At 36.7% G+C, this 17,017-nt stretch overlaps 1 protein-coding gene across 1 annotated transcript; it reads right to left on the bottom strand.

Annotated features, from left to right (window-relative positions):
* Positions 1-702: 702 nt before the first annotated feature.
* vps33a (VPS33A core subunit of CORVET and HOPS complexes) lies at positions 703-16,696 on the bottom strand. Its single transcript, XM_051689434.1, has 13 exons — positions 16,575-16,696; positions 16,277-16,342; positions 15,988-16,115; positions 14,057-14,243; positions 13,777-13,893; positions 12,899-13,073; positions 12,558-12,751; positions 12,269-12,395; positions 6,414-6,481; positions 2,515-2,652; positions 2,094-2,231; positions 1,613-1,781; positions 703-1,304 (listed from the first exon to the last, which is right to left on the bottom strand). The coding sequence occupies exons 1-13, from the start codon at positions 16,674-16,676 to the stop codon at positions 1,111-1,113; spliced, it is 1,803 nt and encodes a 600-aa protein (XP_051545394.1). The 5' UTR covers positions 16,677-16,696; the 3' UTR covers positions 703-1,110.
* Positions 16,697-17,017: the final 321 nt, after the last annotated feature.

The raw sequence follows: 17,017 nt of genomic DNA, 5'->3' as shown, positions 1-17,017 counted from the left end.
CTGAGTGGGGTTTTGGGGGAAGGTTGTTCCTTCAGGGTTAAATTCGTCCTTTTGTTCTGGACAGTTGACACTCAATAGAGCAGCTTTTATGGACTCTTCTCAGGCCTCTTTAGCTCATTTACGTCCAGTTTTTGGTAGAATTTTGGGCGTCAGCAGGGCAAAGTCTTTAGTTTATGACAATGAGGAATTTCGGGGGCCTCTCTGTATAATTTCTCAATCTTTTTCTGTTCCCAAACTTCTAAGATCTTACAACATTATGCCACAAACACTGTCAATAGCGTTTTACTTGTATTAAACCAAACACATTTCTTAACGAATAAATATCTATGCATTTATATTAGGTCTCTAAGCAGTTTGTTTGGTGGCAACGCCTGCTTCCACTACATCCTCAAAAGTTTGAAGAAAACAATCAGAAACTTTGATTTGCAAACTGTTCTATCATCTTCCCACATTCATACTTTTGTCACATGATTGATATACAGTAAAGTGGCCTAAAACTCTTTTGCTTTTGTTTCCTCATTTGATGTTCAGCCATCTCTATCATGAGAGCGAGTTGTGCTTAACACCCTCCCTTATTTTTCCATCTTTACATGTCTAATTAGTATGATTCACCATATTCCCATTGAATCACAAACCTTAATATGTGTTCATAGTACCGATAAGACACACATGGCTAAAAGACACCCAAAAACCAAACACATATGATATTGTAGAACATTTAATTGCAAAACCACTGGCATAAATAGGGAATCTGTCCTCCCTTTGCACAGGAGCTTCCACTATTCTGGGAAGGCTTTATGTTGGACCATGGCAGTACAAATGCTGCTCGCATTCAGGCAACTGCTGTTGGCCTTCCAATTCATCTCAAACATGCTTCAAAACAACAAACATTTTTTCAGATGCAATAGTATTGTAACAGGCAACAGCAATTTCAAAACCCCTTGTTCCCACAATTATTGATTCACACACTGAAAATTTGTTTCCCACAACTGAATCAATATAGCTTGCTGAAATATACATGTATACAAAACATCAAAGTTTGGGCTCATGAGGGACAGATGACAGGCAGCGTCTGGATGGTAGCAAGGACCTACAGCTTGCAAAGCTGCTTTAGGGGAAGTTTGCTTCAGGATGGTCCATGAGAGACTTTATCCAGCTGGTACCATTGATAAGTTTGGTGGTCGCAATAATGTACTCTGTCCCACTGTCTTCCATCTGAGACAAGAACCGCAGAGCAGCAATTTCAGCATATGTTACACCACCAAGGAAGAACACAAGAGTGGTTCTGTTTTCTCCTGGTTGACCTGGAAATTGAAGAGATAACACAATAAGTTTCCTAAATCACAATATTTCACAGAAAAATGTGAAATGTCCTTTATTTTATTGATTCTAATGTATGTAAGGTATAGCACTACATTGATCTTGAGCATGAGAGGTAATACTTTTTAGGCACAGGGAACAGTCTGCATATAATTTGGGTGTGGAAGCAAATTTTACAAGCATTGGTTCAAGGTAATCACTGATGAATGAGATGGGTGAAAGATTGATGGGGTTATCGAACAAAAATGATCATCACTGCACAAATAAAATAATGTCAATGCTTATAACTTGCGTTTCTTGTGAAGGCCTGTGGGAAGCTGCTGTCTTTCCTCAAAGTGTGGACCGGGCAACATCTTTAGCACCTCCTCTATGCTTCGCCAACCAGGACGTGCTAGCACTTGGGTCAGACGTACACTCAGAGGCGCATAACCACTATACACATATGAGATGTCGTTGGGGTTCTAAGGGAAAATTTACACACATTAGCATTCTCAAAGTAACGAGTAACACACAGTCCTTGGAAGTGCCACAGTTGGCAATCTAAAAACAATTTGTTTTTTTAAAGGTGAACTGGTCTGAGAATAATATCATAAGTCTTGTGATAAGATACTTGTATCACTGACTAATATGTTATTTTCTTTTAAATATGACACATCTTTTCGATTTTCAGTTATAAAAGAACTCTTCCAAAAAGGAATAATGGCATTTAAAAGTCAGCTCTTTAATCCATTTTACGTTTTCATGATCATATCCTTTTCTTTTCCTAGACAAACCTGTTCATTGGCATCCTCCATCCATAATTTAAGGGTTTTCCTAATTGTGGGGTAGTTGTTTCTCATGGTGCTTTGAAGTTTGAGTAACCCAACTTTTTCCAAGTTGTTGAGGGTCAGAATGTACTCGTAACCATAAGTCTACACCAAAGCACAAACATAAGCATCTTTAAAAAGTCATTTTAAACTTGAAAATGAATTAAGCAATTTTCAATATTATGACTATACTGTCTTTTCAACATCTTTCTATTCAGATCTTATCTGTGTATGGTTTATAACAGTTATCCATACAACAATCCATCAATCCAATATCAATTATCCATCAAAGAGTGCGAATACTGGGGCTATTTGAAATGCGAACTACAACTAAAAAAAAAAAAAAATTACTCAAATCTGAATCACAAACAAATTCTCTCTGTCCTACCTGAAGGATCTCCCTCTTATAGTAGTCAAGGACTTTCTGTTTGAGGCCATTGTTGCAGACAGACTGCATGCACACCAGTCGCAGGATTTTTATAAGTGGGTCCTTTTGTGCAATGCAGTCTTCTATATATGTGCTGACCTGAGAAAACATGACACATTGTCATATGATTCAACAACACAAATAAATTACCCAAATGTAGAATACCTTATTTGCCCAAAGAATAAAAAGTATCATGTTAAAAATGCATTTCTCTGACATGTTTAAATGTACTACTCCAAATGCAGTATTGCCAGATTGGGGCAGGTGCCTATTGAATTAGCTGGTTTTGATCAAGTCTTTCAATTCAAAAGGGGGAGTGGGGAACATTCCACATCAGACAAAGTGCACAGCTGAGATGAAATCTGCCCTCACGATGGATGATATGACTTGTGGAGCTGATGGATGCTAATGCAATAGGAATAACATATAACGTTGTTGCCTTTCTAATCCAGATCAGCCCACAGATCAAAAATATGGTGGGCATTGCTACAGAAGGTGCCAGCGTTATGGTTGGAAAACACCTTTGATTTCTCGCTTTATTCAAACATATAAAGTCAAGCCTTTAGCTTATTTCTGGTGTATGCCACTCGCTCAATAATTGTTGATGTGGTGTTTCCCCAGCAACACAGAATATATGGTTGAAGAAACTTACAACTGGTTTGCTCATTCAGCGAAGCATGAGTACATCTACAGGAATAAATGAGACAATAAATAACAGTGGCTGCCTATTGAAATTGCTAAGTCAAAGCTCTACCCATTGGCTAGTGATTGCAGACTGCATCAACCATATTGTGGAACAAGTGCATTTTAACATGGTTTTAAGTACAGAAAACTGCTATACTGCCCAGCTGTTAAAGTAAAATGAAAAAATAAAAAACAAAAAATAAATAAAATAAAACAATAGCCTTTACATGCACTTTCTTTGGCCACTTCTGATGGAAATCAAAGCTGTGAATGTATACTACCAGTTGGAATCAGAAGACACTGTTTTTAGGACCTGGACAGACAGTACATATAAACTCTTCAGCTGTTACAAAACGTCTTGCATATTAATGACTCTCAACTCTGGGAAATTTACCTCACAAGTTGCAGGGAAACTGACCAACTGACCATATTCAGACTCTAGTTTCGTGAGAGCGCTAGGCGCAGCGCAACACACAAAGATTGTGTACGACGTCTTATCTAATTTTCTTGAGATCGCTAATTCTACACGTAATTATTGTGCCAGCGCAAAGAGCAAATGGATGTGGGTGGGAGTGTTTGAGTGTATCTGTAGGTGTAATGTATGTTAATGTCAATCTGCAGTTGGGAGATCCCACCATTAGGTGATAATAAAGTTCATGTCCAAACCCTGAAAATATAGTGGAACATCAAATTATGTTCCTGAAAATCACAGTTAAAGCTTTTGCATGAATCAAATATTTATGAGATGTGTTAAACCATCTATAGGTCATGGTTTAGTTTTAAATTATTACTAAGTAATAATTTGTAAATAAAAACATAGTAATAAAACTGTATAATTAAACCGTGCCTACATTCAAATTCTGACAAGAATCAAATTTTCCATGCGTATAAAAGGAGCGCGTCACTGTATAGAAACATGTCTGTACATTCAACAAGGTTGCGCAGTTAATGCAGAAAAGTCCATATTTCTATTCCAATTCATTGTATACAGAATGAATTTACACTACCAACTTTTTATGAATGTGCTGATTTTATGTCTCTGGTGTTTAACAGGCAATAAATGGACACCTCAGAATTCAATTGCACGACCATTAGTGCTTTGTGCCAGCAATTTCTCCAAACCCACTTGCGCCTAGACTTAGTGCATGCTTGCACGAAAATCCCCAAACTTCCTGGCCATGCTCATTGACTTTGCGCTTATGACTTAAAGCATAATGCTGTGCTTCACGCTAGTGTTCTTAAAACAGGGCCCTACCTCTCACCTCTGGATGTGGACCTGGGTAGGGCTGCACCAGCTGTGCTTAAGGTCTCACTTAAGTTGAGATGTAAAGTTCACACTAAGGGCTTAGTAACTTCTAGCTAGTTTGTAACCTAGTCAGTGCAAATATTTTCAATATATTCTCACGTAAATGTAAACGAGTGTAAATGCCAACATCTTAAATTCCATCCTATTCCATCCGTTACTCCTGGTCGGAGGCTTCTGTAAATTTTTAGTTTATACGTAGGGTTACGTTCTACACGTTCAATGGTGCAATGCTCGCATATTCAGTAGTGCGTAAATTGTGACTTAGTGCCCATTTACGCCACAACTAGGCTAAGTTGTAACTTACCAATAGCTGGTGCAACCGGCCCCCAGTAACTTATTCCTCAAGCGATTGGGGGAGACTGGTTTAGCGCCTGACATGGAGTGAATTGCACCAACAGGATCGGCACTTACTGTTGACGTGGAAGCAAGTAGTCATGTGCCCAAAGTCTGTGATATCCACTATAAACAGGTCAGGAGAAATGGACTTGGCAATGATTGTTATATATTTCTCATGCCTTATTGTTATATTAGAATCCCAGTGGTGTAGTGTGGCATCAGCAGTGTTTCCAGGAATTACTGGTGCCATAAGACCTCTTGTTCTGCCCATGTCTAAAGCCTTGTATATACTTTGCCTGGTACAGCAGCGCATCTTGTGCACACAGCTCTCGGAGACCTGAGGCATTTATACTTCAGGCGCATCGGGGTTGCACTCTTCTCCAAATGACAGATGGCGGTGCTGACAAAATATCAGCTAATCCAGCAAGAAAAAGCAGCGAAGAAGTGCTTTGCTGAACTTTACATTTACCTAGCCAGGTATTATAATAGTTCTTATAGTTCAGTTATTATAACAGAAATAGTTCATTTTCGCTGTTCATATGCATGAGGTGAACAAAACAAAAACACTTAAGAACCAGTAGTAGGCCATTTACACTACTACTGGGAAATTTAATCATTTTATAGTGTTAATGAGTCATCTTTATTCGGTTTATTCAAGGGAGTACAAACTATACACAGGACTTACATTTTTCTGGCACAATATGTTTTGGGTGGGTATAACACAAACAGTTTTATTTGTTTACCACTAGTGTTTTATATTTTATAGACTAGTCAATATAAGTTCTAAATTTAAAATAACTGTATGAACTCCAATTACATTTAAATATACATAAATTACAATGTTCAACTATATTAATGAAACCAAACTTGTGTTTTGTTTAGACCTTTTTATTCAGTATACAAAAGGTAGTGAAAAACAGGCTTACTTGTCTTCCTAAACAAGAACAACTGAGGAGCTGCAACATTCACATCACAGTGAAAACATTGTCATTTTAATATTATTTGCAGTAGCTTTTCCCTTGTAACATCAGTTCTAAAATTACAAATATCATATTTTATTGGTTTATACCAAATATGGTTTGTCATTTTCAATCTGACATACACTATCAGGCCAGTTTCTTTTTATTGTATTTGTCATTTTTGAATTGGTTTTCTAAAAATTGTTCTATTGTTTACTTAAGGCTGGGAAATTTAATCATTTTATAGTGTTATTGAGTCATCTTTATTCGGTTTATTCAAGGAGGTACTTATACACAGGACTGACATTTTTCTGGCACAATATGTTTTGGGTGGGTATTGGTTGGAGTGGGCATGTGGTTTCAGCTAGGAATTGTTGACCCAATCTGGCAACACTGTTCAAAATATTTACAAATATTTAAATTTGATCTTTTATTCCATTTGTATCTGTTTGTCCTTTTACAGCTTTCATCATGTCAATTTTCATTTTTTATTTTATTTTATTTTTTAATTTATTAGACAACCTCTCCGTTATTTAAATAAATGAGAAAATATGTTCATGAACAGAACAAGGCACCTTGTCTGTGTCTACTCCAGTCATAAACTCTTGTTCAACTGTCAAACTGTCAAAGAAGACTTCTGAGGCTGAAACACAGAAAATAACTTTTGAATGCACTAATGAGGACTGAACAACAAAAACAAATAATAATAAATAAATAAAAAAAAATGTAGATTGAGGCAAGTAGGGTTGGGAATGGTAAGGAATTTTACAATTCCCGTTCTTTAACTGTTTCAGTAATGATTCCAGTAATTCTTTTAGTACCTTTTTTTTTTTAAATAATTATTTGGAAATGAGAAATGCAATTCTTATTGCATTTACTACCCTCTGCTGTCTGTTACCAAATAATGAGACAATTTCAGATTTCTACAGAGCAGATATAACAAATCAGAAATAAATTTGATACAATTCTTGTAAAGGGCATGTTTGCAGATTTTTAGAGACAAATACAATACAATAATAGATCCTAACTAGGGATGCACCGATCCGGTACCTGGATCGGTATTGGCTCCAATATGAAGCTTTTAGACGGATCGGGTATCGGTCCGATGAGCCCGATCCAAATCCAATACTGTGTGTTAGTCATGTTCATTACTGTCAAAATGACATAAAAGAACCATAAAAACACCATTAAAGCAGTTCATATGACTCGTGCATTTTATTCAAAGCCACTTGAAGACGTGCGATAGCTCTGTGAATCACGAAATGTTGTGTTTAATAAGTAAATATATAGTATGTGCAGCGCCAGTGCGTTAGTGAATGGTGCTCTTCTGCTGACACAAACTCACGCACAGGCTGGTGATGCACTCGTGGCTATTTTTAGCCTTCACAGCGGTGCGCAATATTCGAGTGCTACTCAAGAACAGCATCTCAGATGTAGATGCTCAATAGTTCGGTTCACTTATAATAAGAAGTAAATTAAACTACTGTGAACTTGCCTACAAAGAGACACATACAGGACTTCCTGGAGAGTTTAGAATATCAAAAAAGCATGAGGGTTTAAAAAGTGCACGATTTAAATATATTACTGTTGTATTTAAAATTTAAGTCAATAATAATAATAATATTAATAACAATTTATTATTATTATTGTCATCATTAGTATTTGTTTACAATTTATAACAATATGGTTGAATGGGTTCCAAAAAAATAACTGTGTGAATGAAAAGTGGACTGATGTCTTACAACTAAATTGAACAAAAAAAGAGATCTGAATCCTATAAAGTCAAGCGCAAGTTGAAACATTTTTGGAATAAAAAAAAAAAAAGGCAAAAAAAAACACTAGTTTCTTTTCTGCTGAAGACTGGAATTACTGTTAATTTTGCTGCTACATTATCCAGTATACTAATGAATAATAAAGTGTTTCTTAATAAGCTATACATTTATATTGAAATAATGTGTAGTTAAAGGTTTGTTTTTCTTTACATATTAAAGAGTACTCCCAATTAGTTCCACACAATAATGTAAAGATATTTTAAACTGATTATGCAAAAAAACAACACTGGTATCGGCTTGAGATCGGTATCGGCCGATACTGAAATTTCCGATATCAGAATCAGAAGTGGTATCGGTGCATCCCTAATCCTAACTATATTTTAAATAAATCTAAACCAGCAAGAAATGTGATGGCATATTTCATTAATTCATTTATTATTTTATAAAATTCCACTTATTACAACAAAACTTGCGTATCTTTAATTATACATTGTCAGTAACTTCACTGCTTGATTTAATAGAGACACAAGTCATCATTAAATAAACAGTAACAGTTCCAGAGACAGTTTAGACTGTCATGTAGCCTAATGTTGTACTTCAGGCTTGTGAGACTTCAACAGTTCTCATTTAATTTTCTTGTGTACTGGCAGCTCTTATAAAGTGCCAGTATAGACCTATACCATACCAATCTCAAAATAAATCATGCATCACAGACTCTTACTTAAACAGGCAGGGGCACACATTCAACGTGGCCTTAACATTGCTTATCAGTAAAACAGGATAGGCTATATGCAAGTTTAAAATACTCTAGACATGTTTTCCACATATATATTACATTAAAATTGGATTATGTACCATTATATAAATAGATACAAATTAGACGTTGACCAATATTGGATTGTGCTGATTTGATAATGTGTTGAAAGCTAGTTAATCTGCCAATAGTTTTTTTTTTTTAATTGGTAGCCTATATTAAATGTTCTTAGTCTTTTCTTCCTGTGATGGGGAGGGCCAGACAGAGGCTACAATTTAATTAAATTCCAGATGCACTTTATGGTTGGGGTTGGGGGGGGATTCATGGCGTGGAACTTGTAACTTTAAAGGCACTTTAACTTTGAAATACACAGGGGAATCTTATTTTGAAATGCTTGCGCTTCACTGCTTCCAGCTGCTCATTCAAACAAATAAAGGGTTATAAAATGCGCACTCCTACAATAATCTACAACGTATTACAATATAAACACTTAAAAGTAAACATTGTCATATTTCATCAACACTATCATTATCATCAACAGTTGATCTTTAGTGATAGTTTGTCATAAATGATTGTGAACTGCTCTGCAACAGCTGAAAACACTCACAAGCACCAGCGTGCTTGGAGAAAATACAACAGTCACGTTTTCTCTTTGAAGGACGCAGCGCATGCATTTATTTAATTAAATCAAATTCTTTTGAAGGTTGATAATCACATTAGGTCATATCACAATTCCTGTCTTTCTGCCCCCAAATTTAAGACCTCTTTAAATAAAAATTAAGACTTTTGTTGTATCATTTAAGATATTTAAGACTTTTAAGACCTTAAATTTGGGAAAACTCAATTTTAAGACTAAGGATCCGCGGGAACCCTGAGCTAACAAGGCCATAATATGTGCCGATTAGACTCTGTTATTGTAATTTATGATGACACTGCTACTAATGCAAAGATGGGTGTACAAAAGAGTGTTAATGGGCAAAATACAGACAAAAGAATGAAAGTGAGAGAGATATCTCTTACTTTGGCCAAATGTGTGTGTGAATGGCTTTCGCTGCAGATGGCACATGAGTGAATGGTCACCTGAGAGTATTTGAGTAAATTTGATTCCTTTTGTAGACCAATTAAAAATAATAATAAAAAATAAAAATAAAATAATATATATATATATATTTGTTTTTTAAATCACATGACATGATCTTGGAAAACGACTCTACGCGAATGGTTGTACAAATATAGGTAAATTTGCACCAGCTCGCAATAACTGTGCGTTCATGCTGACTGATCTTGACTGGCTGAACAACAAACAGAATTTGCTGTTGGCCTCAAAGTAGGAGCTTCAGGACACACCTACTGATGACATGGACCAATGGCAGTAAGAAGGTGTTTAGCATCCGGTAAGAAGTTTTACTAAAAGTTCGCCCCAGCAAGCTGTTATGAACCTCCAAAAAAATAAAAAATAAAAATAAATAAATAAAATAAAAAATTTTGTTCTAAATTATGTCACACCCATTCATTTTTTTATTTTATTTTGTATGAACTACACTATATTGCCAAAAGTATTCGCTCACCTGCCTTTAGACGCATATGAACTTAAGTGACATCCCATTCTTAATCCATAGGGTTTAATATGACATCGGCCCACCCTTTGCAGCTATAACAGCTTCAACTATTCTGGGAAGGCTTTCCACAAGGTTTAGGAGTGTGTTTATGGGAATTTTTGACCATTCTTCCAGAAGTGCATTTGTGAGGTCAGACACTGATGTTGGACGAGAAGGCCTGGCTCGCAGTATTCGCTCTAATTCATCCCAAAGGTGCTCTATCGGGTTGAGGTCAGGACTCTGTGCAGGCCAGTCAAGTTCTTCCACACCAAACTCGCTCATCCATGTCTTTATGGACCTTGCTTTGTGCACTGGTGCGCAGTCATGTTGGAACAGGAAAGGGCCATCCCCAAACTGTTCCCACAAAGTTGGGAGCATGGAATTGTCCAAAATCTCTTGGTATGCTGAAGCATTCAGAGTTCCTTTCACTGGAACTAAGGGGCCAAGCCCAGCTCCTGAAAAACAACCCCACACCATAATCCCCCCTCCACCAAACTTCACAGTTGGCACAATGCAGTCAGACAAGTACCGTTCTCCTGGCAACCACCAAACCCAGACTCGTCCATCAGATTGCCAGATGGAGAAGCGTGATTCGTCACTCCAGAGAACACGTCTCCACTGCTCTAGAGTCCAGTGGCGGCGTGCTTTACACCACTGCATCTGACGCTTTGCATTGCACTTGGTGATGTATGGCTTGGATGCAGCTGCTCGACCATGGAAACCCATTCCATGAAGCTCTCTACGCACTGTTCTTGAGCTAATCTGAAGGCCACATGAACTTTGGAGGTCTGTAGCGATTGACTCTGCAGAAAGTTGGCGACCTCTGCGCACTATGCGCCTCAGCATCCGCTGACCCCGCTCTGTCATTTTAAGTTGCTGTCATTCCCAATCACTTCCACTTTGTTATAATACCACTGACAGTTGACTGTGGAATATTTAGTAGCGAGGAAATTTCACGACTGGACTTGTTGCACAGGTGGCATCCTATCACAGTACCACGCTGGAATTCACTGAGCTCCTGAGAGCAGCCCATTCTTTCACAAATGTTTGTAGAAGCAGTCTGCATGCCTAGGTGCTTCATTTTATACACCTGTGGCCATGGAAGTGATTGGAACACCTGAATTCAATTATTTGGATGGGTGAGCGAATACTTTTGGCAATATAGTGTATATCAGGGCCTTTAAGGACCACAAGCACAGGTGGAAAGTGAGGTAGGGGCAGAACCATTTGGACAAAAAAATAAATAAAAAAATCTAATTGCGATTATTTTCAAAAATATTGTGATTTGGACAGTGATATGATTACTAACATTAAAAAAAAAAAAAAAAACTAGTAAGTGTTTACTTTTGACCAAAATTAAGCCATGGGCAAATATGCTCTACTGTTCAAGAAAGGTGTTCACACGTGGGTGCTCTTAAAAAGAATAAGACTTAGTGTTATTAGATTACATTAGATTTGGATAGCAACTTTTAACGGCCAAGCATATTTGGAATTACACAAATGTGCAATTACTGAATCTAGAGTGCTGTAATTTTACTGCGCTCAGCTCAGTGTCAAGCATGCTTTGAGTACGTGTAACACTACAGAGAACAGTGCTGAACACATACAGTAAGTGCAGTGAGCAGCGCTTGCAGACTATGAAATCGCAGCCTTTAAAATATGACTACATAATATCGTGATTTCGATTTTATTTCAATTAATTGTTCAGCCCAACAATGAGGCATAGATAAATGCTCCTGCACAAGCTGAACTCCAAGCACACCTTCAGTTAATATAAAGTCTATAGTGGTACATATTATAAAATCATTATTAATTGAAATGCTGTTCTGTGCTGTTTGGTAGTGTGATGTTTTTGGCCTTTTGCTTCAATGCATTTTTCTCTACATATTTGCACCTGTACAGGTGCAGTGGTGCTTAAAGCCCTTATATGGAGATAGTTTGAGATTTGTGTCTTTGCAGAACAAAAATGGGACTACACTGAGATTCCCTACTTTCATTGGATAGTTGAAAAACGCCCATCCCGGTTTGAAAACGCCCAGATTGAGAAACGCATATTACTGTTCCGCAGAGACCTATACTTCAATTGCTTGGGCATGTTTTAGCAAAAATAACTAGCTGCAGGCATGCGCTACTTCATTTAGAATAATCTAGATTCATTAACATTGGAACGAGGGTAAGAACAAATAAATGTGTACGCACCTTTTGTAAATGTGGCAGAAATTTAGCATGAAAACTTTTTCTGCGCTTATAAGTACATAAAATCCAAGCAATTATTAGTGAATGAGACCCAATGGATTCAGACTTACTTGTTATATCCTTAATGAGTTCAGCAATGGAGGTGTGATTAGCCAGTGAGCTCCGAGCTGCCTGCATGTGGGGCAACTGTGAAACAAACTGTTTGATCTCCCCAACAGTTTTTGCATTGTGTCGTTCCTAACACACAGAAAGGGACTTAAGTTTAATGATGGTATAGCTCAAACAGTTTTTGGTTTGTGGAGATAGTAATTAATGGAGTGCTTATGTTGATGCTATATTTATTTGAATCAATATTTTTTGCCTTCTCCCTCCCAGATAGCACACAAAATACGTCCAAACCTCAAATGCAGCTGATATAATCTTGGCTTTCTTGCTGAGAGCTGCTCCAACAGCGTTGAAGTTCTTGTCACGAATTTCAGCATACAGCTCCTCGGCTGAGTTGAGCTGCAGTTTTTTGGGCTCGGTGGGGAGATCTTTCCCACCTTCTCCCTGTTTCTTCTGTGCAAACTTCTCAGGTGGGAGCTTCACATAACCTGCCAAAGCAACCAAGTTAGGAATTACACTGTTTAAATAATTAAGGCATTTACATCCTTTTAGATCTTATTTTATATACTTTTTTTGAAGTATTTTATACTTTTATTAAAACACCTTCAGTTGTACAAATTTTATAAATACTTTACCATTTGTGATGCCAAAGATCTCATCGATAAGACCCTCATAAGTAAGCTGTGTGGCTAGTGGTGTTAGCAGGTCCACGTTGCGATCCAACAAGAGGAGGGTATCGAACACAGGAAGGATCTGAGTACAACTCCCCGCAAACTCTCTCTTCATACGCAACATCATGTTGGCCACATGCTATGAAATAAATGACACAGCCCAAAATTCAAATGTACTGTTACTATGCCCTTAATTAAAAAAAAAAATAAAAAAAAAAAACTTAATTGCAAAAAAAAAAATTGGACATGAAACCAATTAAGCCCATCAATAACAGGAATAATTAGGCCTATAGGTAGTTCACATGTAATTTCAAGCAGTTTCAGTAGTGTCCTGTGGTGTGACATACAAATTCATATAATTCATTAAATGTTAGAAAAACAATTTTCCAGTTCTTCTATAATTATAATACATGCGGTTTTACAACCTCGTTTTATTTAGTGACTACATTGAATATTTGTACTTTTAAAAATGCATTTGTCATACCCCATTGAAATTTACTAGAAGGCAAAAAGGTGATTAAAAATGTTTAAAAACGGTTAAAAAGACCAAAGACATACACATCCCTCTTATATACATGTAAAAAAAAATCTTGATATTAAATTATAAAAAAACAAAAACAAACAGTAAATTTGATCATTTGTCAGTATAAAAATTATCCTCCCTACATTCAGAGCTGAGGGGGGACATTACTATAATTATTATTATCTACCATCTTGCTGACGGCAATTGTGTTTTTGAGAATGATCAATCATTCTCAAAAAATCTAGTCTACCTTTAGCTGAACAGTATGCAGAAACAGTATAGCCAAAATAGCTGTCTTAAGCATGTTTTTGCTACTCACCCTTGCACACTCCCCTTTGCCAAAGATCTGGGGTATTGTTCCATAAAGTGCTTGCAAAGTCATGAGGCCCTTGGCAGTGTGATACAGGCTTGTCTGATCATTCTCTAAATAACATTCCTTTTTTAAAAAGAAAGTAAACAGTACAAAAATGTTATGGAAACATAAATGATCTACGGTATTCACATGTCTATATTGCTCACATTTTTTCTGAATCCGTAATCCTTCTGATAAACTTTTATGAATAAATGCCCAGTATACTTTAACACTGAAACCTTTTTACCCTAAAGGAGCTCTCTGACTCCATTGAAAGAAGATCTCCATCATAAGGGATAAGGTCCAGAATGTACTCATCGATGTTTGTAAAGGAGTTAAGAACCCTTTTCTCCTTTAGCCGCTGTTCACACAAAAGGCTCCGTCGAGGCACAAACAGGATATGGAACTCCCGTGGTGCTTGCAATTTATCCTCACTGCAATGTAGGGGGGTTGAAATCTTCTTTAAATCCAATGTCATACAAAGACAGCATTGTCATTAACATTGTTTTTAACAGCATTTACATTGACTATGGGTGCATCTCAAATAGCTCAATTGTTCAATAGTCAGGGCAATCCCTCCTCCTTTATCCCTCAGTTTGATTGAGCACTCTGTTTCGAACAAATAACACTTGGCATAGAAATGCATCTATTTTTCGACTACAAACATCAGAAATGTTTAGGAAGTTCTGTTTTCTGGTTTGTGTGCAGTTGTGTTGAGTTCTGTTGTTACCATCGCTGTGGTGGACCTGTTTTTAGATAACCAAAACAATATTTAGCTTGAACGCTATCGCACAGCCCCCATGTGTGAACTGTTCCTCTTGTGCAGTCTCATAAACGTGCAGACTACAGCAACACTTGGTCAACAGTTTCACTAAATGATACATTCGATTTTGGTTTGTTTCTCACCAAACCTTATTGTATGCTTTCAGAACAATCATGAGTCTCGTGGAATAATTTATTAGACCTCTGAATTATACTTTTGCATTCTTTTGAAGCTTGAAGAGGTGGTCACCATAAACTGTATGACATCACTGAGCACAATATTTTTTTCACAATTTCTGCCGATGTGTTAAGAAAAAGACAGAAAGTCATATGGGGTTATAACAACACAGGGGTGAGTAAACAATAGCGCCTTTCACACATGCAACCTGGTAAATAAAAATTGCAGTAAAATCGTTGGATTGCCTTTACTGGTAAATATAACATCTGCTATTCACACATGCAACAGTTTCTGTCTTTTTTCTGTTTTGTGACGGTTCATACATCAGCACCAAAAAGCTGTTAAACTCTGAGATGTAGTTCGTTATTTTTTAGTCGACAAATTTATTTGTGCTAAGGCTGGATTACGCTACACCACTTCTAAAATAAAATATCAAATATTTTTACATCCTTCGTCTAAATGAAATAATTTCACTATCTGTCTAATTTGATGATTGTTTTTTTTTTTTTTTACCCCAGAGAGAGTTACTGAATCCTCTCCGTCTAACGACAGCATGTCCTGACCTCGTAAGTGCTTAAACTGTTAATTTTACGACTGAACTTTTCAGATAATGTTACAACCACTTGTTGAGGGAAAAAGCCAGTGTAAAATGTCATTTACCAGTATTTTCGATGTATTTTTGTGTTCACACATGACCTCTAAACTGAAATTTGCAGGTAATTTTCTGGAAAATTGTGTGAAAGCGACTACTGACTGAATTTTCATTTTTGGGTGACCAATCCCTTGAATGGTTAATCAATAGTCCCTTTCACACATACTCGAGACAAAAAAAGTAATCAAATTGTCCTAATGAAAGCAGTTTTGAACGAATGACTCGCTTTTTTTACAAGTGTGCTCAGTTTGCTTTTTGTACTAAGAATTTTTTAATTTACCACCTACCAGTGAATATAATAACAAAGCAATTCAAAACTGTAACAAGAAGTTAATATCCAGTAACTGACATTGCAACACAACACGGATAGCTATTTTGTTTCTTTTTGCTCCACCAATTAAAACAGTTCGGAAACGACGTTAGGCAACCATATGATAGCAACTGTTGCTTTAGAAAACAAACAAACAAACAAACAAAACCACAACAACATTTAAAGACAGGACTTTAAACTATTTCATAATTTAATTCAATTGTGCTTTAATGTCAGGTTTATAAAGGTGAGGAGTTTCATAGAAGTGAAACTAACCTTGCAACATTTTCAGCAATAATGTCCATCAGTTCCAACCTTGGTCGAACAAAAAAAACAATATTCTTGACGGCAGCGGATGGTATACGTCCCCCTTTGAGCGTGAACATTTTCTCGACTTCATGTTCCTTTTAAAAAAATAAATTAAAAAAATGACATCAGCATAAATACCATTTTGAAAAAGAACAAGACAGAGCTCAAAGCATTTACATGGGTAATAAATAAAAAAAGAGCATCATATCATTAGTGTTTAAGTTTTGTTTTCATGCTCTTGTAAACATATTCTCACCTTCAAAAGGGAATACTGAGCAATTAACCCGAAAGGTCCAGTAAGATTTTCGTCCCAAACAATGGCCTTAGCAAAAAACAGAATTAAAACATTATGAAAGGGGTATAAATTAAACGTCAAACATTTATGCTAATTGAAGTTAAAAATTGAGACACTATTACTAAACAACAATTGCAGTAATAACCATTTAATTCACGTTGCAGTAGGTTCTGGTTCTGATTCTGATACTGTCTGTGACAGCTGAAGCATACAATCCTAAAACACTAAACTGCATGCCTCTCAAAGCACAAAGCTTTACCTTGCTCCCTGAGCATTTATCTAAAAATTCCCGCAGGTCTTTTCGTGCAGCTTCCCTCAAAATATTTAAGTTGACTCTGCCGTAAGACAAATGTGACGCCATGTTAGCTAAATCTTCTTCTTCTTTTTGTTTAATGGCGATCAACTCTTTAGGAGCATTATCGCCACCTACTGTACTGGATGGCAAATTAAACTTGCACTCCTTCCCAATCCATGGACCAATCAGAGCGCATGCTCATGCTAGCGCTGCGTGTTCAACTCCTCTAACATTCACAATTAGTTCTTCATGCTCCAGATTAAGTAGATTATTTCCATCCACACATATTATATTCTAGACCCTAGACCTGAGTCATATATAAATTGAATTAGTGCTCTGTATACCTGTCTGTTCATTAAACCTTTTCCTAAAATATCCTCATTCTTCATTCTGTCCTCCCCATTTTT

Source organism: Myxocyprinus asiaticus, chromosome 4 (genome assembly GCF_019703515.2).
Source record: "Myxocyprinus asiaticus isolate MX2 ecotype Aquarium Trade chromosome 4, UBuf_Myxa_2, whole genome shotgun sequence".
NCBI classification, from domain to species: Eukaryota; Metazoa; Chordata; class Actinopteri; order Cypriniformes; family Catostomidae; genus Myxocyprinus; species Myxocyprinus asiaticus.
The sequence above is the reverse complement of the archived record's forward strand: the minus strand, read 5'-3'. Positions and strand labels throughout refer to the sequence as shown.

What these genes read in the sequence shown, in the direction of transcription:
- vps33a (XM_051689434.1), bottom strand. Translation starts at nt 16,676, where the DNA reads ATGGCGTCACATTTGTCTTACGGCAGAGTCAACTTAAATATTTTGAGG. An exon ending in AGTCAGAGAGCTCCTTTAGG is followed by an intron (nt 13,894 to 14,056) that starts GTAAAAAGGTTT and finishes TTTTTAAAAAAG; the next exon opens with GAATGTTATTTAGAGAATGA. An exon ending in TTATATCAGCTGCATTTGAG is followed by an intron (nt 12,396 to 12,557) that starts GTTTGGACGTAT and finishes TCTGTGTGTTAG; the next exon opens with GAACGACACAATGCAAAAAC.